This window comes from Strix uralensis, chromosome 29 (genome assembly GCF_047716275.1).
Source record: "Strix uralensis isolate ZFMK-TIS-50842 chromosome 29, bStrUra1, whole genome shotgun sequence".
NCBI classification, from domain to species: domain Eukaryota; kingdom Metazoa; phylum Chordata; class Aves; order Strigiformes; family Strigidae; genus Strix; species Strix uralensis.
In genome coordinates, this window is record NC_134000.1 from 5,832,404 (window position 1) to 5,855,807 (window position 23,404).

Below are 23,404 nucleotides of genomic sequence, written 5' to 3' on the forward strand. Positions count from 1 at the left end.
AAAGGTCCTTGCAGGGCACCTTATTTATTAGATTATGGCAGCTCTTCAGTAGAGCAAATGCCACTGCCAAAGACGATCCCTGCAGGTGCCTCTGCAAGCATTACACACTTAGGTAGTATTTTAAATATTTGCCTCGGATGGGATAAATACCACTAGCCTCTAACATTTGGACAGTGCATCTCCCCGTAATTTCACCTGTTTGAATGTGGTGCTTGTCCACATGGACAAATGTTAACTCATTACCTCATTTTCATTTGGTATCTGTGGTGGACGAGACAACCAGATTTCTTCGCTTCTTCCAGGTGAGCCATCTTGTTTATTTCTGTTTGATAATTCAGAAGTAGAAAATGTTTTTCTTAAGGAGTCCACTTTACTACCTTGAATTGTCTTCCCCGCTTCCTCTGCAAGGAGAGTCACACATCAACATAATGCACTACCCAAGAAAAGAAAAACTTGCATTTCATTAGATCAAATTTTACACATTCACTGCTCCTCTCATGCTCAGAGCTTCAATGTGCATCATATACATCTATTTTGCAATCTTTATCATAAAACCAAATATGCAGTTTGAACTTCAAGTTCCTCAATACTGAAGAATTCATTGCCTCAAAAGCTTATGCAATATACAGAAAACTTGATAAAGTAATCCAAGAGCTGAAAATACCCAAAAAAGCAAGACAGGAAGTAGGGTTACACCTTAGTTTTTATTTAAAAACTTTGTTTCAATGCTCTCTGAATTCTGCAGAAAATGGTACATTTGTGCCCATGCCTTCACCTGGCACTGCAAACACCAGCACATACGAAGAGTCTCTTTGCAAACCACTATAAACCCCATCGCAGCTGCACACACTCAGTACAGCTATTTTAGATGTACATTTTTAGAACTAAAACCAGAAACCCCCCCTCATTCCTCAACACCAACACACACTGCCAACACTTATATGTGTAGTTTCAAAAGTCCTGCAATTGTGCTTATGTGGGATCTGTGCTCACAAAATCACTTGGTATCTTAAGCAGTTCAAGTGCAGGTGCCTAACTGATGGTGTACCTTCTTATCAAGCACAAGGACTCTGATTTTGATCATAGTACAGCGATGATCTGGTCCAAACACGCAGTAGTTCTTGTACTTCCCACCTCAGTATTGTGGTATCACTCTGTTTATAGTGACTATCAGTCCAAACGTGTGAACCTCACAACCATCAGAGCAAACGCCCATGTTGTCTGGTATCAAAGGGAGCCTTGGCAGCCCTTGTCAGAGCTGACACTGCTACTGGCTGTGAGACCACCAGACCCAGCACTGCAGAGCTCTCGGGTGCCCACGGGCACCACTGCCAGAATCTCCAGCAGTCCAGGAGCACGTGCCGAGAGCCACTGACAGGACCTATAATCTAGCCCCTGTATCTTTAATCAGTAGAACACCTCATTTGACTTCTTTAGGAACTGCTGTTTTCAGTGCTTACCAACTACAGCATGCCTTTGACTTAGCTTATTACCTACTTGATTTCCTCCCTATATCAGCAATCTGACTGGGTGGGAAAATTTTGCGAGTAAATATTTTATTGGGATCAGACTAACAAACAGCAGTACACCAGTGATATTTAATTGCCAGAAGTTTAGGTCCTGAGATTCCAGATTAAATACAGATGTTCAAGCAGAGTTCGTTCCCGTAGGGGATTCCTTCGGTCTTGAAAACAGACTGGAAAAATGTTTTGCCAGTGCATCAACAGAAGATTGGAATAACTTCTCTCCTGTTTATTTTATACATCAATAGTGGCTAATTGGGCCTTCACTGAAAACAGGGAACTATTCTGAAACAGAACTGAGTCTTTCAGTGATAGCCTAGGACATCTTTCAGACATTTTAACAACTCCTTGGACAACAAGAGCAAAGTTAAGACAATTATTAGTGCTTCTGACTGTCCTACGAGCCAAGTCCATGGGGGACAGAGCAGCCAGCAGAATTAGGATACAGCTACGTGATCATCAAATGAGTTCTCAACAGTACAGAGTGGATCTAGGAGCTTATTACAGATCAGGACAAGAATGTGCATGGAAGTATGGATCTCTGAACCCAAGCTAAATAGATTTTTTCCTACAACATGGCAAAAAATATACTAATCATGACCAAAATAAAAATGCAGGACTTTTTATTTTAAAAGTCCCATTATCAAATATGTAGCAGCTACAGAACAATCAATTCAAATTAACTTCACACCACACGTTCCTAATGAAAAAATAAACACTCATATAGCAGAGTTTCTTGGGTTTAGTTTGAAAAAAATACTTTGCAACAATAAGAAACACTGCAGTGCATTCCTAAAGCGCAATTATATGTTACAGGCACTGGAGTAAATCTTGTGGAGAGTTTTAATGATGCCCTTGGGGTTGAGCCATCCACCCAAGAGTTATTAATCCCCAGGGACAGCTCTGTGCTGGAGTTAACTATGACACATAGAAAGGGCTGGCTGGCTGCACATAACCTGAAGTCCACACTCGTCAGAGTCAAGGTTCATAGAAAGAAAATTCCACCAGACCAGAACAATCTAGCTCAAGGTTCATAGAAAGAAAATTCCACCAGACCAGAACAATCTAGCTCAAGGTTCATAGAAAGAAAATTCCACCAGACCAGAACAATCTAGCAAAAGATTTTAATGCTCAGACCACAGATGGATCCTCTGAATAATTCCTAAATCCCAGGTCTCTTTGATATGACATCTGGCTTCTCCCTGTTTTTTAGCAAGTACTTTCCCAAAACAATATTTGGAAACAGCAGTACATATGGGCAATCTCTTCTTCCTACACACTCTCTTTTTCAAGCCATGGAAATGAAGCAGTATTACACATGAAATCTCTTTTAAATTCTTGACAGGTAAAATGGTCACCCACTATTTGAAGATATTTTTACTGTCACCCTACTTTATAGGAAGAACTAGATGACTAGCTCAAAAAGCTTCACTCTGTTGTTACTGTAGTGGTAAAACAGGATGGACTTCCAGTTTTGTACAAAGAACAGACAAATTTTATATTGAAGCCTGACAAGCCACAGAAAAATAGGAATGTATTTCAGGGTATGGGTGTATTAGCAAATTGTGTGGCCAAACATGTGCAGACCTATAGAGTAACAATAGGGACTGAGGAGCCAGTATCCTCGAGCCTTCATGTATGAGAAGTGAGAAGAAGCTTCTGGAAGCCATACACTTTTCTCAGCCAGATCAACAAAGGGCATCATCAACTGCAACATAATTCATACAGCTGCTAGGCTCTGAATGAACATGATATTCCTGCACAAGTCTATGTCTATCTTGGATAGCACTGTGGTCATTCTTCTGGGATATAAATCACATCGTCCTTCTCCAAAACATAGGTTCTGAATTCTCCAAATAAAACAGTATCATTTTAGCATCAAAAGATCTGTGACACATAGCTGGGCAGTTATAATTAGACAGTGCATATGAGCTGACAAATTTATTTTATTAGGTTATATATTTTCTGGACAGCTGAGCTATTGTTACAGTTCAAAAGCTAGATAGATTAAATAAGCTAATAAGAAATCAAGTGCATTCATTGTATTTATGTGCCACTTCCCGACCCCAGACTACAGCTAGAAGCACTATTCCTTTTCTTAAGAGATCAGTCATAAACTGCTGTCAGAAACTTTTTTTCTGGTTAAGACCATTGCAGAGTTATTGGGTTATAGAATATTAAACATTACATTTGATGAAACATTCACAACTGCAATGTGATACTAGATTCATGACTGCGAGTGAAGAAAAATTCAGAAGGAAAAGAAAAAAGTCTAAGCAACCCCAAGCAGCTGTGAAATGCATGCTGCAGACAGAACCTCAGCTGTGTAACCACGTGCATAATGAGCCACATAAATTGGAGGGGGGGAGGTGAATCACACATGACGTTTCTAGCCTCAAGCACAGTCCCTCAGGGCCAGTAAGATCCACCTTCAGATGTCCAAAGTAACTACGGATACCTATAGTTTCTCAATGCATGCATCACATAGCTGGCTCTTTTGAAGCAGTAACAGTCGTGATCTTAAAAAATATTCTTAAAAACCACACATAAATTGTTGTAAATTTAAAGAAACTACAATCTGCAGAGGAATATCACAGCTGCATTCCTTTGACAGTGTTCTGAGTTTCAACCATTTCTGTCCTTACTTTTGAAAGAGAAGGGGGAAGAGGAAGGATCACATTCAGCAAGAGGATCACTGTGCCTTCCGCCTGAGCGATAACTGACTCATTCACAGTCGCAGTTCTCAACCTGCCAAGACCCAGATGTACAACACTGGCCTTTACAACATGTGACAAAAGTCCAAAATAAGGGATACAAACACAACAAAAAGTAGCAGAAGAAGGTTGAAATGATGGAAAGATTCACATAGTCTCTCTGCAGAAAGTTTTTCAGTCTTGCTTTTTAGAATTCCACTGTCAGTACCTTAACAATGAAATAATAAGCCAGCTTAGGTCTCTAGAAAAGTAAATCTGAGTCTCTCAAGAGTAGTATCCATCATAATTGTGTGTCACTGAAAAGTATGTTGCAGACTTCAGAAATGTATTTCTATCAGAAAGTATATCCAGCTTGATAAATTTTTTTCTCTCCTGCTATCTATCCTCTATATTGTTTAAAATTCTCTTTGTCTTCCAATTTGGAAGGGAATCTTTTGAAAGTTACCACTGATCACCCACATATTTCAAATAATGGAGTCACTTATCACAAAGCCAGAGAAGAGAGCTACCAGGATTATCAAGGAAAACTTCCTGTCATCTGTTAGATGAAATAGTAACCCCGGAAGAATGATAGGAGTCTCATGGTCTGAAACATTTCAAAGACAGACCAGATGCAGCAATCAATAACATACGGTAGAAAACCTAGCTTGGGATAATACAGTGGACAAAACAACACAAACTACCAGGTATCAGGTATTTCCCACCTGTTTTTCAACTGAATGGATTCATTCCAAAATCAAAAATTGGGTGAGAAACAGGCCCCTTTAACTATAAAACAAAAAAAAAATACAGCAAAGCTACTACTGTAAATTCCAATTTACTTCTTTGTCCTCAAAATGATGGACTGAGGGCCAGCAGAAGGCCTGTGAATCCCTTCAATCCCTTCCAAGTCAAGCTTTGATAGAAAACCTGGGATTTAAATAATACAGTGACTTTGTGCAGGACTCCTGAACAAAAAGTAATTTTACTCATAGTAGCATGACAACTGTCTTGCACAGAGGTCATGAAATTTCAAATTTCACGTCCATTCACTATGTCCATTCTTCAAACACACCATCAGCAAACAGCGACATTTTAAAACAAGGACAAAACCTGTCACTGAAACGTTTCCATAAAAATATCCCTTTGAGATGTTCACAAGATGGTAACATACTGTAGGAGAAGTACGTGTATTTACGCATTTGCAACTATGTGAATGGTTGTACGGTGCTGAGTTCATTTACCCTACATGCCAAGCTGTAAGAGGAAAAAACAAATTTCAAGGCCAAAAATCCAATTTGTTCGGAAGATAATTTTTAAAGCCTTCTATTTCTTTTTGGTAATTCAATCAAACCAGCTCCCAGATTTTCTGCAGCAACCCAATCAAAACTTGCAGCCTCCTTCTGCTTGCATATTGCCCAGCTGAGAATAGAACACAGTGTTTTAAAGTTACTTAGCCTAGAAAACCTGCTCTGATTTACATCCTCGAGCTATCTTCCTGTTTCCATGTATTCAAACACATAAATCTCTGTAAATCCATGCAGTTTGTCCAATTTTTCATGACAAAAAGCCCAAGTATCCCACACAGTAAGTACCTGCAGGATTTCAGTATCAGTGTCCTATATGCCTGTCCATAAGTAAGAGCAATCCAGGCACCTAAACTTCATTATGTAGTGCTGGTTTAGGAGTCTTAGGGCATCCTGCCTAGCCTCCTGCTGCCACCCAAAAAGGCAGTGGATGTTCCACAGATACTATATTATATCTGCCAACCCTGTCTATCCCCTAGGTATCGGAATTCCTAAAGTCCCATTCCAATCTCACTCAACCAAAACCCTCACTAATTTCGAGGACACTGATCTCACCGTAGCACTGAGCAAACAGAACTCTTCTGTCAAAGGAACTTGATCTATACAGCAGAGAAAATAACAACTTACCTGCCTAAGTGTGCAAATTGACATTTGTGACACATTAAACATTGTGGTCTTCCGGTTCTACACTTCACCTCTAATTAACAAGGGCATTTTTGCTGCTGGATCCCCTTTCCTTCACTGCAGTGTCTTCCCAGTGTAACTCGCTCACGCCTACAGGATCGTTTGCTCTTGACACCAGAGATTCAGCTGGTGCAGCCTTTTCCCCTAATGTCTTTAATCTTACCCCGATTAAATGAAAATAATCAGCAAAAAAGTATTGTTTACCTTTTTCTTTCCTTCAAAAAAAGTCAACTTTTACTATAATCAGAAATATGGACTTGATTCTTTCCTCAGTAATGCCAATTTCCTAAGGAAATGTCCCTACGCCATGTCCTCAGCTAGGATAAATATTCCATGGACTGGGACAAGTAACTTCAGTGGGGCTATTTCTGACTTAAAAGGGTAAGCTCTTAAGTCCCCATTATTACTTTCTACTGCCATTTTTGGGTACTTTCCCTACTTAGTATGTTTAAAAAACAGACAGGAAGGGACTTTTTTTGTATGTGCTCCTTCAGGGGAAAGACGAATGACTTACTCTCAAGTATATTTCAGCCACTCTCACACATCTGCTTTAGCTTTACGTACAGCAATACGTCTTCCAAACTAACTCAGCTCTTAATTTCAGAAGTTTAACTGTTCTTTCACTGTATCTCTCCCTTTTTCCTTAATGGAACCTGTGTGTTCTGGTTTTATGTAGTGTTTATCTGCATCAGTATCTATGTCTCTGTCGTGCTTTAGATAGTGTCAGTGTTAGAAAATGGGCAGTATTTCCTGTTTATACCACGTTCACCCCAGCTGATCATTTAAAAATATGTATTACTTTTCCACGGTTCAACAGTGCTGTTTCTGGGTACCTTCTCCATTTGAATACTATAAAGCAGTCAGTTAAATAACAAGGCAAATGTGCACTTGACCATTTCAGCAGCCTTCATGAGCAAAATCCTGCTTCTTCCAACAGATGATGATGAAAAATAACCCTTAAAAAATTCAGAAAACCATGACAGAAATCTTAGAGCAGATCCTCACCTAATATTTAGCAGCCCAGTCCTATTAAGGGAGCTACACCTTTTAATATCTACCAGGGATCGAGCGGTATCTGTCACTACCAAGCAATGCCAACATATTAGATCAGATTTCTAGTTCTAACAATAAAGAGTGTTTATGTGGTGGGGGAAAAAAACAGCTTTGTAAAGGCATAGGCTGTACAACTGATAGTATTTTGCAATTATAATTTGAGAGTGTATCAGGATATAAAAGCTGGAAGACCTTTTCCAGAAGTTGATTAAGGTGGGCCTGCTTCTGATGGCTTCAGAAAATCTGCACTGTCCTTTGCAGAATTCAAATAGCATTATATTTCAGAAATTGTGTTTGAGGGATAGTTTAGGAAGAGCTTTATATTAAACAGTAACTAATGAGAGAATGCTAGTTCAGTGTACAGGAACTCCACAGGAACTCTTTCTGAGTCTTGGCTACACTAAGCCATACATTGAACCTTAGCTAAAAGTAACAGAATGTATTTATTACTTAAGTAAGTACTGTGTTTGTTACACTTGCTTTTTTTTTTTCTTTTTTACAGTCAAAGCAACCACAAATGTGCTTAAATTCATTCTCAGCACAAGGTGATTACATTAAATACATATTTTTGGAGCACTTTAAAAGAGCAGGTGACATACTAATAAATCAGGACAGAATTGATCTTGAAAACCTTCTGTGTACTTCCATTCTAGAAGGATTCAGCACTAGCAGGTAAGTAGATAAGCACCGGAAGAAACAAGTGAACTGTATATAATTAAAAGCATCTGACATCTCCACACAAAGTATTCCTTTCCTAACAAATAATATCATAAAAAGACAGCAGGTGCAAACAAATTAATAAAATGTCAGAGAGCCCAAGAGTTTCAAAAATGCTCCATTTTGGATAGTATAATTAAGACATTAAGGCATCTTCAAAAGGCCTGATTATTTGTTTTAAGGCAAATATCAACCTGCTTGAAACTAGGCATTTCTGTGCGATTTTATACTGGACACAGAAAAGCACCCAATTCTATAAAGAATTCAGCACTAAATTGGAAGTGAGGTTATTTGATTTCTGCTTCTGATTGTCCTGTTGAGCCACTACGTGGCTCTGATCTCTGACATTTGCTTTGTGTCCTTCCCACATCTTTAGAAAAGAAGGCTTCCTCACCTCACTACAATGACATGAAACTTAGTCAACAGCTGCATTTAGCACACTTCGATGCCTTTCAAGGCAAGGTGATGAGCTAGAGCAAGACTTCATTTTGTGTTACTGCTTTTTATAGTACTACAGAATTCGACCACAGCCAATACGCCACTATAGGATGGAATCTGTACCAAAGTACCAACAGCAAAATTACTAAATATTTCCCTTTTCTACATTCTAGAAAATCTAAGTTATTCAACAGAATGAAAATACTTTTTTTTTTCCATCTGAAACAATCTTTAGAAATTGTTTAGTAATAAAACCATCACAGAAAAGAGCAAAGAATTGCTATCAGGGAAGCACTATTGTTCCAGGGCTATCAAAGTTTCCAGGAGTCCGGTGCCTTTGTCCTTATCTGGTGCTGCCAGTGAGCTACTGTGCAAATAAACACGAGTCATTTCCCTTCTTTATGCCTAATTTTTTTCTGTCTATACAATGCAGATGAACTACTTTGCATAGCAAATACCACTGAGATCTAAGGACAACAAATATCCGTAAGAGAGATCAGCTGTTATTATTTAAAAAATAATCTATTATGCTTGCATCCTTATGCCTGTTTTTTTTCTACATTTAGGGGCTTTGTATGGTACTTGATTTTATACTATATTGAATGAAGGTTACATAGAGATAGCCACTGAATTTATGATCAATAGAAAATTGCAAATTTTTTCTCCCAACCAATTCTTTCCAATGATCCAGCACAACACATCAATAAAAAGCTCTGAATTGACGCTGTTTCCCCATTTCATGCCCTGTTTAAGTTCCCTGGGGATGACAGATTAATTTAATTAGTTTTATTGAACTGTCTAGTTGCTTTTATTGGCAAATCTACTCATAGGAAGAAGGCTGCAAATTTCTCTTGAGGTTAGAATTGTCCTACTGGTCCATTTTTAAAATTAAAGTGAATTTACTGTCATTTCTTATACAGTTTTCTGCTATGCTTTCTGCTGCTAAGACTCACATTTGTAAAGTGACACTTTATAGGAGTGACACTTATATAGGAAGTTTAAAGTTGTTGTTTTTCCTAAATGTGGTTAACGAAAAAAGGAAGCAGACAGCTACCATCAAATGGAACTGTGAACTAAATACATCGTTCAGCTTTCACTGGGGAATTAAATTAATCTGATCACAACACACAATATGGCTCTTGCATGCCACCTGGAAGCAGAGAAGTGGTCAGTCACTCTCCAACTTCCTCCGCTTGACAGCTTGCTTGGTACAGAAGCATCAAAACAACAGCACTGAGGCTACCAAGTATACATCCAAGGTTCCGTTTGCTCAGAGGTGGGTCTGACCAAAGTCCTCAGTCTTCAACGCACTGGCAGTGTGAGGTATATGAAACAGAGCAGAATTAACAGCAGGAATGGACTGAATTTACCCCCAGTGGTCAAATGCCCAGGGCCATGGAAAAAAATATGAATCGAAACCTGGGTTTGGATAAGAATTTTATTTATGGCCACATTTTTCTATGCAGCTGACTGATCCAGGGATATTTTTGGAAGTGGGAGAGGAGTAATTTAAAATCTAGATAAAAAATTTAAAGCTTGGACCTTTTTTTTTTGTTTTTTTCTGTATTTTTTGTAGAAGGTCAAAGGAGATATTTTATGCTCCATTGAATTTCCCAATCCTTCTCTGAGTTGAGAAAAATTAGCAGATGCTGCCTTCTAATTTTGGATATCATAGTTCTCTCTACCAGATTTCAAACACTCTTCCTAAGATTCGAAAGAGCTTCTTGCCCTGTGTGGCAATTTTTTAAAAAGTGGGGATTGGGTCTATTTCCATGAGATTTTGTCCAAAGTTGCTCTAAGAAGTGTTTAGTTCTGAAGAGACCACTCATTGACCCCACCTACAGAAACCTGTGTCATAGATTCCTTTGTAAATCCAATTCTTCTGAGGCTTCTTCAACTGCACAGTCAAGAAATCACGCTTAAGATTTTTCTCTGGACTTAAAAAAGATATAGTGGCATTGTACAACCTCAAAGCAAATGCCACTTAGCTGTTTTATTATCAGATTGTCTTTACACTCAAAGCTAAAAGAACAAGCTAACAAGACTAAGCATGTAACTTGTCATAAGTGAGTTCAGTGATTCTAAGAGCAATACAAATGAATGTATTAAAATAAATTACTAATAAAATGATTCCTCTTACCAACATCTTTGCTTTGGGTTTGCACAAGAGGTGGTCATTTGTTTCCAGATGCTGAAAAGTTCTGCAAAGCTTTACAGTGAGCATGAAAACGTTCATCTTTCTAGACCTATGCTCTAATTAATAAATTATATTCCCATGAATTCACCAGCCCTTTCACCTATCTATTCATCTTGTTAGTATTATCCTTTTGACAAAAAACACACTTGGGATGCTGTAAGTAGGAAAGCTAAGAGACTTACTGGAATCTTACCCTAGCCCTCAAGTGTCCATCCATAAAGGGTTAAAAAAATTTTCAACTATGGAGGAAGTGCTCCCACACTTTATAAATATTATGTGTTTAAGATATATAGGTCATGTTCTGTTGGAGTAGATAAATTTTTAAATGCTGAGCTCAGAGTTTCAAAATGACATTTCAGTATGTTTATCCATGTCCCATCAGATCTGGTAGAAGTGAGGTAAAGGCCTTACTATAGGATTTACTTGTCAGTTATTTCATGAACTCTCATTCTGTCACAGCACCAAGCACACCTTAGAAAACAGAATCATTGGGTTTTTTAGGAATACTAAAATCAGGAGGATTTAATACCTATATCAAAGATATAATTTTACAGTCCAACTGACTTTTAACGTATGTGTGTGCTAGTTAAACCATACACATATCACTAAATGAATGACACAGAATTTGGAAGAACCTTATTTTGACTCCAACTTTTGCTCTACTTGACCTTAGAGAATATCTTTCCAAATAACACAAGGAAGAATAGGAGTAGCCAAAGGTAGTATCACACATTCGGCTATAAAAAGACATTCTAAAAATGTGATTTTCTTGATTAGGATGTTAGCAATCCTTAAAAAGCCAATGAAAGTCGGGAATGTAAAAATTCATTGTTTCCTGTATTTACAAGAATGGAACTATTCTGTCAGCACAAGACCCTAATGTGCTCACAGTGAGCTACTCCAGGTTGACATTTATAGCCTCAAAGGCTTCTTTTTAGACAGGCCAGAACAGTCAAGGATGCTTGGGTCCTTGTACTCAAGGTATATTCTTTTCAGTTTCACTGTGTGTAATTTTAACTCAGAAGTTAAGAAAAATTAAAAGAAAAATTAAACATCAGCTATGAAATCAGATTCTTATGAGATGCTTTCAAGAATAATGTAGAAATTCCTGGTGAAAATATCCTTGCAATCCCAACTAGAGAGCTAGTACAAATTCTTGCACAAGTTAAAATCACCTTACATAAATACGGTACGCAGTGAAATCAGTGGGATCCAAGTAGTTATATGTGTGTCTTCTGTTTCCAATGTTATGACAGTCAAAAATCTATCAGATGGTGATGTTTTTTCAAGCGATTTTTTTTAAAGAGCTCCTATGTATTTACACACACAACTGAATGGGCTTAGTTATTTGTGTACACAAATAGCTATCTCCATATGTAATTCAGCAGGAGTGCAAATTCTGACATTAACGATCTCTGTACAAAGATTTAGTGTGTGGATCAACACCATTATCGGGCCAAATTCAGAAAGGTAATCTGAAAATAGTCAGATTTTGCTTGACAGGAACCACAAATATATCCCTACAGTAAATATCTGAACTCCTACATAAAGTGAAAATTTCTGGAGCCTATTAGCAGATAATCTTATTAAGCTATCACAGCTGCTCTTTAAAAAAAAAAAAAAACAACTAAATGACTATTTTTCAAATGCAAAATTAAGAAACTAAGAATGTGATATTATGTATTTTGCACTATTCTGATGATAAAATGCCTTCTGCTTTAAGCAGCATTTCTGCAGGTCATTAGTCTATAATGCAAACCTGCACCTTTGGGTATTTTTAAAGAAAAATGAAGGTGAGAGGAAAACAAGCTGAGCCGTTTTGTTTATACCAGCATGTGAAACTGCATTTCTAAGCATTTGATTCAGCTAAACCTCCACCTTTTATACCGTTTTAGTGGCAGATGCTGTAGTGACAATGAAAGTGACTGAAATACACGCTGAGGCTTTTTGCAAGTAGCATCGTGATATGCAGCGTGCTTCCAAGATAGAAGCTATCCCCAGTGTATCAATCATACATAAAGAAGACCAGAACCTAATTTTCAATCCTCTTATCTCATTCCCCAGTGTCTCCTTTTCTCGTCTATTTTTTATTGGGAGGAGAGACAGAAGGTTGCCACAAGATTATTTCTATGGCAGCTTCAGCTCCCCCACTGGTTTTCTGCTCAGTGCCTGTGACTGACACTTAGTTCTGCCTGAAGGACAAGGACAGGACAGACTTCTGAGTGCCAATCAATGGAGCATGCCACATGCTGTAATTGAAAAATACAGTGCTTCTGCAATAATACGAGGACATCATTTTTAGTGCAAAGCTGTGGCAGAGAATTGTAAGTGAGCAATATGTAGCTTGCATTTATTTTTAGGGCACCTGACTTCACACGGCCAAAAGAAATGAACCTGAGCTCCAGAATTTGGATCCAGACCGGAACTGCCCGTAATTCAGCAATGAAGGTTATCAAGGTTAAGCCCCACCTTTTATTTCATCTGCAGACCATGTGACCTGTTCAGTCTGATCATCCTAATGTGATGTCCTGATGTGCCTTCATCCAAGTTATCTGTTAGCTTGGCACACACGGCAGCACAGCCCAGCTTTAGCGTTAGAAAACCTGTGAAAGTATCCAAACTGCACACCCCTGATCTCAGTCCACCTCCTATTATTACACACTTTCCTTAGGCTCTTCTTTTATGGAAACCTCTAGCAAAACAACACAGGGCGTAGTTAGGAAAGCCTATCCTTCCAAATAGTGCATGCTCCCCCACCTCCCTAAAGCGAGGAAAACCTGATTAACCACTTGTAGAGACCTACCTTAGCAGTCTATGAAACAAGCTAAGGAAAGGCTGTCCTCAGAGATCCAGCTGCTGACAGGAGAAACAAAAGCATTACAAGGATTTGCCTAAGGTCACAAAGCAAGCAAGTAGCAAAACAACACTAAATACTACTGCTTCTCTTTTTAATTTCCCTTCTGGCTGCTATTTCTAATGGGAGATTTGGGAAGTTACATACCTTTCAAAAGATAAGTGAATGTATTTAGAAACTCTTCATATGACTGCTCATGGCTATTAATAAATTGATCAAGGATGCTGTTGTTTAACAGTTGTTCTCCCATGATTCACACCTTGACAGTCGAACCAGTATATCTGCTTTAGTAGGCTGCTTCTGCAGTAGGAAGAAAAGAGCCGTATGTATCTGTAGGCAGAAAACAAATTAACTGAAGAGTCCCTAATTCACATAGATGAGCACCAGAATGTCAAATTTTTCTTCTCTCCTTGTGAAATTCTGATCTTGTCAGTGCGACTTTACACAACATTTCCCCCAGAATTCAAGTGGACATAGTAATTTTAAGTGCAAAGGGAGAGACTGTGATCATCTATGCCTGAAATTTATGTCCTCCGGGACACAGAAGTGTCAATCTTTCTCGGTGGTGTTCATTCCCTCTCTTGAAGTTGTTCAGCCTTACAACCCCTGCCTTCTTTGCAGAAACAGTGGCACTACTCACTAGCACGTTGAATTTAGCTACTGGGACACCTGTACATTCAAAAATTGGACTGAATCCATCGTTCTGCAGGTGCACTGCTGACTGTATCATCAAAGCCACTAACCCCAGATTTTGGAGGACATGTCAAATCATGATGGCATGTGTGTGTGTGTGTGTGTGCGCTGAGACAGCACACAGGACAGGGAGGGTATGATGGAACTGGGCGAGGACAACTCTCGAGAAGGGAACAAATGCTGAGAGCTGAAGGAACCCTGTAGAGGCTTTCCTGGACTTGAAATCTCCACTCTTCAGACACACAGCACCAGCTTTCCAGCCCATCTTCATCACTTTACCAGACTCTAATGGAAGTAATGGCCGTGAAACAGCTCTTGGTGAACTGCACTGAAGTTAACCTTGCTCCTCACTTATCAAAGCTGTGTAAATGCATTTTAACAGCTGTGTGATGCTAAATAGTTCATAATATTACTAATTTTTACACACATAGGGCCAGAGCACTAGAAGGAGAAAAGCACAGGTGTGGACACACGTAACTCGCACATTGTCTCGCATGGGGGCAACTTAACTATAAATTGTAAACGCCCAGTTTGCATACATAAATGTGATAAAGATGTAAGAACGCATTATACACTGAGCGCTTGATCTTCGTGTGTTCCCATGGTTCTTCACTTGATTTACCACAGCATTAAGAAGTGGCTTTTGGGAATGAAAGCTTAATTCTTCAGCAAAACTTCAAATCAACTACACTGAGGAAAGGCTGCCAACCTGATTTTAAAGTTAAATAAGACCGAGCAAGAATTGTTCAGAGCCCAGCAGGAAAACAAAGCGTGATTTCTAATGTAAAACTCTAATTTTGTTGGATTGCCACCTCGCAAAGGAGACTAATCTTCTGAAGATATAAAAACACATGCACACACCCACATGTCGTAAAGGTTAAGTTTTCTAACGTTTTACAAAAAACAAAGCAGTATTAATCTCTCTGTGGACTGACCAAGCAGAATATAATTTATGAGACTCTCAGAGTGGTATATGTAAATCACAGTGATTTCGGAGGGAAGAAATGCCTTCTATTCCTCATTATTGTTCAGTTATTACAGTCATTATTTGAGGCAAATTTCATTATATGAAAGACTGCAGTGATTTGTAAGGCTAGTGTCAAAAAAAAAATACATATATTTAATCAAGAAAATGCTTTTGTTTTTCTTTGGCATCTGGCGTCTAGAATCTCCAAGTCCTTTATAAACACTAACGAAATAAACTTCACAATAGGAAGAGCAAATATTATCCCCAATAACAGATGAAAAAACTGAGTCACCAAGAGTTTAAATGACCTATAAACAAATCAGGGCTGGCAGTAAAGCTTAGATTCCTTTACTCTAAAATGCCCTAGGAAGCTAGAAAACTGCGAAGCAATTTGGGGGAATAGTTGTATCCTTAACCAAGCTGGATGGCAGCTTTCTCAAGTGAATGCCATGTTCTACTGCCGACGGGTCATCAGCCTGAGATTAAGCATCCAGACCAAGTGTTATATAGCTCAACTCCTGCTCTGCTGCAGAGCCTCTACTTCCCACAGAAGTTGGGAAACTTCAGATTTTAACATCCTCTGCTGGTTAAACTGTAGAGCAACAGCGCAACAAGGCTCTGGATAAACACCAGGCTTTGACTCATTACAGTTAGCTGGGAAACGCAGCGCTGAGTTCAACTTGACAAAGTTTCAGCTAAACTATGATTGCAAAATCTTGAACATCAACCTCACGAAAAAGCAAGCACTGCATGCTATTAGAATATAATCTAAGATTTAATACCTGAAATCTCCTGACATATGGAGATTAGGAAGTTATTCCTAAAGGTTGTAACCATGTATTTCACTGATCCTATATATTTTCATCTAGCATGCGCTTCAATATTTACGCATGGGAAGGAGCATCACGAAAAAAGTATTATTTAAAAAAAAAAAAAAATCATAGGAAATGCCTAGGATATTCCAAGCACAGGAAAAGATTACTTTCTCAAGACTAACAGCTTTTCTTTACCAGTAAATGGAACAAATTTTACCCAAGTCAAAGCAGTAAATCCAGAGTAGCTCTCCTACAGCCAGTATAGCTATTACAGGCACTAGTATATGAGATCTGCCATCAACTATGTTAAAGGTATTCATCTTGGGTTAAGAAAATAAAATAGCTTCTAATTCACAGGCCACATTTCCTGATTTTTTCTTCTGAAAAAAACCCCAACGAATATATTTTGGAACATGAGTTCACTAAATTATTCATATTTTAATAAATCCTAAATTGCAAAAGAGGGGAGGAAACCCAATTTGTCATTTTGGCATCCATCCTCCATTGCTTTTTAGAAGAACTTCACAGTTTTGCTTCAAAAATCTAAACAAGAAGTAAAATGGAAAATGGACTACTGAGGTGATAGTCCAACACAGACCTAATCTTCCTTTGCACAGCTGTTATTTACGTCTACAGAATCATCTCCTCATGGAGAGGAAAAACCAGCTAGGTCCTAATGAAAGCTTCAGTTCTGCCAGAAAAAAGACATTCACTCAAACAAAAGAGAGGAGAGACTGGCAGCTAGGACTACCTGTCCCCTCCTGTTTTCAATTATTTTGAAGAACTGCAGGGTGCTCTTGCATCAGCCTAAATGAAAGCAAGCACAGAGGATGGTATTTGGAGAACATCTACTACACCTGAAACTGAACATGTGGATGGTTAGGATGGACGGTACAACAGAGGTGTTCACAAACTTACCTCAACCTATCAAGGTTTTTGTGTTTTTCATTTTCACTCCATTTTGGTTTTCACCTACTTTATTCCCACGTTTCTCTCAAAAGAACACCATACTGTGTTGGCTGCACAGTTTTGGGATGCAAACAGCTGAAACCAGGCTGACCAGAAGACTCACCTTTGCTCAGGAACTAACCAGTAGATTCCAGATAAATAAAAGGCTTCAGCAATCATCCAATTCACAGCCTCAAGGCAATGACTTCTTTGAACTGAACAAAATGTACAGTCATGGATTGGAATCACTCACGATTTATGAACTGGATACAATCACACCTCTACAAATGAAACAACTGCGTTGTTCTGCTAGAGAGTAACTACTACTGAAATCAAAAACTTATCTTCTTTTCCCCAAAAGGCATCAAACTAACTTGGAAGTTTCAAGGAAAGTAAGGCAAGGATAGCTGACCCTTTTCCCTTGCTGGCTGTTAATAGTTTTAGAGTCAAATATCAGGAAGTGATGCATTCAAGAACCAACTATACTTTCTTCTTTTTGCATGCCGCTCCTGCTCATCCATCCAAATTACTATAATGAGGTTTCTTGAGATCATTCATTAAGCCTCGCTGATCATCAGCAGATTGTGCAAAATCAATTTTATTTCTCAAAATGCAGTCTTCTTCCCAGCAGGTTAAGCCAAGCCAGAAATCTCTGCATTGAATCACAGAGGCAGGTCAAGTGATTTCAATTACACAGTTCTAATTAGTTCTAATAAACAATAAAAAATGTGGTGGAATACAGACTTCCTGCTTTAGGCTGCATTTTTGAGTGCTTTATTATGTTTCTTCTAAATATAATATAGGCAATGAAAGAAAGATCGAGATTCTGAATTTTTAAATGGAAAGAGCAATAAGCCAATCCTCTCTACAAGCTCACTAAAACCTTACGTAATTTTATTTTTCCGGGAAAAAAAAATACTTCACTATGAATTTGCTCTCCCAAAAATCATTCTCAATAAAAAAAGGGATATTCAGAAATGTTTATTTATAGATCACTGAAAGGTTCATGGAAAACATCACTAGATACACCCGTTCTCAAGAATATATAACCTTTGTCTGCAAAAATCAGACTGAACACAAATACATTCTTTTTACATCTTATACTCTGTTACCACTGGACAATGTCTGACCTTTTTTCCCTATAGAGCTAGCACAGTTAGCTACACCTGCAACAACTAACTTTTTTCAAAGGGGTCTTTAATACTTCAGATATAACTAACCTCTCACAAAAGCAATCCTACTCTCCTACAAGCTCCAATACAGACCTAAGCAACAAGCATTTCTGTAACACCTCTCATCTGATGCCTGCAAGCAGTTGGTGCCAACTGTTGTAAGGGGCCTCAGGCATGAATGTAAGGGGACTCAGACAGGAATGCACCCGAGGACATAATTTTTGCAACTGTGATAGGTACATCCCGGGGAGGGCAGATAAACCAGCAGACACCTGTGGAAACCAAAAATAAGGAATCTGAGAAACTTTACAGACAGAGCAATGAGCCAAGACAAGATCTTATATGGAAAAAAGACTCAAGAGTTCATGGAAAGGACTTCAGCAACCACTAGGAACCACCACAGACCACCAAAAACCCCCATGGAAACCCCTCAGAGACCCTTCCCCAGATTTTAGTATGCTTGTGCAATGTATTAACATATGCATTAGATTCTCTGGAAATAGGTATGTATCGGAAATTATATGAATATTTATTTCTTTTATTGTATATAATGAGTGTGCCTTTGTCTTTTGGCATGCACATTAGGTGGTGATCCCCTGTGCACCCAGAATGCCTGCCTTCTAAAACTTCCAACTGAGCCTTAGAAGGTTCTTTTGTGCCCAGTTTTACGGTAATACATTCATAAAGGTTTTACATGTCGGTCTTCACTGAAGACCTTCATCCTGAGGACTCTTTTGGCCTGGCTAGTTCAGCAACATGAAAGCTGTCACTAGTGATGGCGTGGGCTGGCAAAGGCCATGCGGCAATGAGCTCTGCAGGTTGGCCACTCGTGTAGGCAGGCAATACCGCAGGCGTACAGGCAAGTCCTAAGTGTGCAGTAAGTTGCCAAGGGACCAAGTACAGAACCAGAGCTGGTTACTGCCTCCTAAGGATGATGAGAAAGCACACTGTGATTCAGGGCGTGAGAGTCTCCTCTCCAACCTGTTCCAAGAGCTACGTAACAGCACGCTGTCTCTTACAGAAAAAGTAACATCCCAATCTGCCCTCTAGGCAGCAGTATGGGAGAAGTCACCCCATATAATATATGAACTAACTCATATATTTGTGTAAAGCTTGCTCAAGGAAACTGGTTTAATTACACACAAAATGAGTGACCTAGGTTCTATACTGTTAGCAACGAAAGTAAACTCAATCTGAAGAGCAGGGATGAGTACTTTTGGAGGAAAAGTATCTGATTTCCACTCCTTGCTGTCTTACTACTGTTTACCAGATTAGTGAGTCAACGAGACTCTAGAAGTATGGATTTGCTACAATATTATTACAGCAATAAAGAATGAGGTAGCATCTTTGCAAAAGGAATAAGCCTGTATCAACTGCAGTCAGAATCGGTTGAAGCCTATCTAAGTGCTGGCTGCTCCCAAAAAGGCCACCATCACCCTCCCTCCCCCTTCACCCCTTGGCTTTTCATTCCAGCCCATCTCTTGGCCAGATAAAATAAAGTACCAATATAAAACCTGAAACTAAGCTGAGCAAATACCCATGTTCTGTTTCGAATACATGTTTTCTGATCTGCCTTACAGCCATACGATCATGAGTGCCTGCACAAGAAGACAGTGGCAACACGCAGCAGGAGCAAGGGAAGGATGAGAAAGACGTAAAATGTTCTCAGTAGGGCAGCACAGGAAGGTTACTCACTTCCCAGAAGGGAGTCAACTGTTTCCTTCTTGTCTAGACATCTGCAAAGCAATAGCTGTGAAAGCAAGCCCTCCCTGCTCTACTGTCCTGCCCTACTTTTCTCCCTCTTCCTCCTCCCCGCTCCCCACCACCTGCAGGAAGGCAGAGCTCCGGGAGTGAACCCACGGCAGCAAGCTCTGGCCACAAGCAGGTGTGGGTCAACTGAACTATGGGAACAAACGAAAAGAAGAAGTTTCAATTACAAAGGACGAAAACTTTCAGATGAGGTTCCTTGCAGCATCTCTCCATTCAATGTGATCTGTAACAGCTAACCCTGTTTAAATCAACGGGACGTTTGCCACTGCCTTCAGCAGGAGGCCTTAAGGGCACACTTGGTGCATCACAGAAGCTGCATCTGCTTGTGTAAGTGCACTACTGAGCCTCCGAGACCACTTTTGCAATGGTCAAAAACACGTGTCTCTCGTGCCCAGCTCACGTGAGCCTTTAACGGATATATCTAAGGGCTTTAATTATGATCAAGCACATTGATCCTGTCTGATTTCAGTGCTATTACGTGAGTCCTGTATATGATCAGAAGGTTTTTTTAATGACTTTCCAATGGCTTCTAGAGTGTTCCTCCCTTTAAAGATCAGCCGGAGGCCTACAACAAAGGTAAGATTTTCTGTGCACCAAGCATTTCTCCAAAACATGGTAGCCACTGTCCCCTGCAATGCGATCGTCCCGCATTTGACAGTCAAAGCACAGCTGGATTCAATCAGCTATTTTAGATGAGACCTCCGAATAAAGCCCTGTCCCTCACATGTTAAACACCGTTTACTGATGGGTTTAGATGAGACAGAAAATTGAGGACTGTAGGACTCCCTGTGCCACTTTTTCACAGGTTCCAGCCCATGGGTCCTGGCTAAATACCCAGGATATTTGCATTCTGGCTGGCTAAACCCAAACAAACGAGTAAGGCAGCCTTCCCTTTCCCTGCTGAGCTGGAGTGCATTACTGCAACCCACAGGGAGCCAGCTACCTTCCAGCTCAGAAATGACTCTGTTTTACTGGCAGAAAATATGCTGGAAAGCCTGGAAAGATCTCAATGCAATTTGGAATGATTTGGGATGAAGAAGATATAAACCACATATTATTTTAAGTAATTAGTTGTAGAAGAAGAAAATCAAGTGAAACAAAGCATTTCCATAACAGTGAGCAATCTGCTGAAAACAGACTACCTATCTCAATGGTATTAAAACAGAAATTGTGATAGAAAAGTCTATTTATTCATTTTCGCATGGCTTCTCTGCCAAATAAATTCAGGATTCAAATCTTTGATGTTCTTGCTATGACCTGGACAGTGCTGAACCTGATTTTCCTGCCTTGTAGATACACCATTCTGAAGCTATTTGCTGCAGCTCCTCCACAGCAGCTTGTCACTGACAGTTGCAGAAGACCAGCTTGGACAGACCATGTCCTCAGCCAAAACTGACATGCTGTTGCCAACAAACTTTAATTTTGCCACCTTCTCAGCCACTGTAATTGGAAAAAGGATTTCTAAAAATAAGCCACGTCAGCTGGCAGAAAGAGAATAAAATGAATGTAAAATATTAAATGAGACCCAATTGGGAGGTTGTATTTTTCACTTAAACATTTATATCTCTTTTGCCAGTAGATCTTTGATCACAGACCCAAACAAGGGTCAGACTATGTCAAGCACTTGGATAACAAGCTGTCAAACATCATCTAGGCACTATTGAAAATAGAAATAAATGTGACCTGAATGCCCTTAAATTTGGGGAAGTTAACTTCTTCAGCTTTCAACTCTGCAGTACAGTCTACTTTTATCTTTGTTTCAGTGGAGAAGTAATAGGTCCATATGGCTGCTATAGGGCACAGTGCCTTAGAGCTGCTGTATTTCACAGGAGAAACGTCACCACATCCTATCTGCATTACAGTTATTCAACGTCTCATGACAATTTCTGCAAACATTTGGTATGTTTGCTTTGCTGTACTAATCAAATTCCATTTCAAGCTCCTTCTATTTCTATTCTCACAGCAGTTTCAAATGGAAGATGAGATATTTCTAAAATACTGTGCAGCAGATGTTGTAACTCGGGAGTGGGTGAAGTAGGGCCAGGAAAATAAAAGCAGGGAGCTATGAAGAGTGAATTTTCCAGGTTTTTGTGTTTATTTGCTGTGCTGTATTATGTAAGTGGCTTATCCTCTGTGCCCCAGCACTGCTAGCTGTTGAAAGGATATGTTCCCAGAGGACTTCCCAGAGTCTAATTATTTTTTGTTGGAGAAAAGCGCTGTGAAACTGATGAAAAATGCCACGGGAAGGGTGCAAAGTTTTATTAGTCTTTCAAGGTCTGATCAGAAGGCCACTGAAGTAGAAAAAAAGACATTCCTAATAACTTTGGTGGACATTGAATTGGACTTTTAGTCAGCCCTCACTCACTGGGTTGCATGCATTTGTCATTTCCTTTGCTCTGTTTCAATGTCACTACTTGCAGCCGAGAATTCCTGGGGAAAGCAGTAGTAGGCCAGTCAGAAGGAATTGTTTTCTTTTACTAGCTACTGAAATTATTTTTTCTTTGAACTCAAAAATTACTTTAGATTACATTTTTATATTACAATAGCAGTGAAAAGTTCCGAAAAAGATCATGAGGTTTGCAGGTTTAGCAGCGTAAAACTATAAAGGAGCATATGCTGCAGACATTTACAATCTGATTAACAGACATCTATGTTACTCTGGTCTGGTTCTACTGCAAAGAGTTAAAGCTTCTGGAGGCTGGTGGGTTTCTTGTTCTGCCATCTGAAGACAAGAGAGGAAAGGAAAGAAAAAAAAAAAAACGGTCACAGCCAGTTAGCCACAGTAGACTGAGTTCTCAGGAGCACATCTGCAAATTAAGCAGATAGATTCCCCTCCATCAGGCTGTCTCTCCATGCCACAAGCCCCCCGTGCTGTCAGAGAAGATTCCTCAAAGTGCTCACATTTGAATCCCAATTACATAGAAAGATTTCGGAGGACACAAAAGACCCCTATCAGTCAGGTACGTCTAACTTATTGTTTTGCCCAAAGCAAACTTGGTTGATACACTTAGCGAATGTTTTGAGAAACACTATATAAAGATTTCTCTCCTTAAGCCTGTTTAGGGAGGACTTCAAAGCTCTGGGAGTGTCTGTGTATGATTTTGATTGTGAAGAATTTGGGAACAGCACTTGCTTCTCAGGGGTATGCTTTTTCATTTTGCAAAAGGAGACCCTGCAGATCAGTCAGAGAAAAAAAAAAAACAATATACAATATTGCAAAATAAATGTACTTCTACTGTAGATATCTGTGTTCATGCCAAGTTAAAAATAACTGCAAACTAATGACAGAATTTAATGGTCAGCACTGAGCATTTACCAACTATCCTGCTATCCTGCAATCCATTCTCCGTGTCTAACCAGTGCTGTTCAAATACCCTACCTTTGTGTAAATGAAAGGTGCTCTGGGTTTGCTACACTTCGTAAGATCTAATCATTCATTATTTGGTAGCATTCAAATTACTGTGAAAGTATTATGAGTAGGGTATGTTTTTAATGCTGATAAATATTAATATGAAATGTCACACTAAACAACAGTACTGACTATTCGTTGTTCTCCTGGTTAAAATGTTTTTG

The 23,404-nt window shown here is 39.2% G+C and overlaps 1 protein-coding gene across 5 annotated transcripts in view; it reads right to left on the reverse strand.

Moving 5' to 3' along the window:
* IFTAP (intraflagellar transport associated protein) overlaps nt 1–23,404 on the reverse strand; it is a 44,148-nt gene that overhangs the window by 17,387 nt on the left and 3,357 nt on the right. For 3 of the 5 annotated variants that reach the window (XM_074852533.1, XM_074852532.1, XM_074852531.1), the window contains 2 exons: nt 13,614–13,796; nt 244–401 (listed from right to left, as the gene is read on the reverse strand). In XM_074852533.1, the coding sequence (XP_074708634.1) occupies nt 244–401; nt 13,614–13,716 (261 nt within the window). In that variant the 5' untranslated portion in view covers nt 13,717–13,796. The remainder of the gene's footprint in view (nt 1–243; nt 402–13,613; nt 13,797–23,404) is intronic. The other 2 variants (XM_074852535.1, XM_074852530.1) reach the window with 1 other exon arrangement.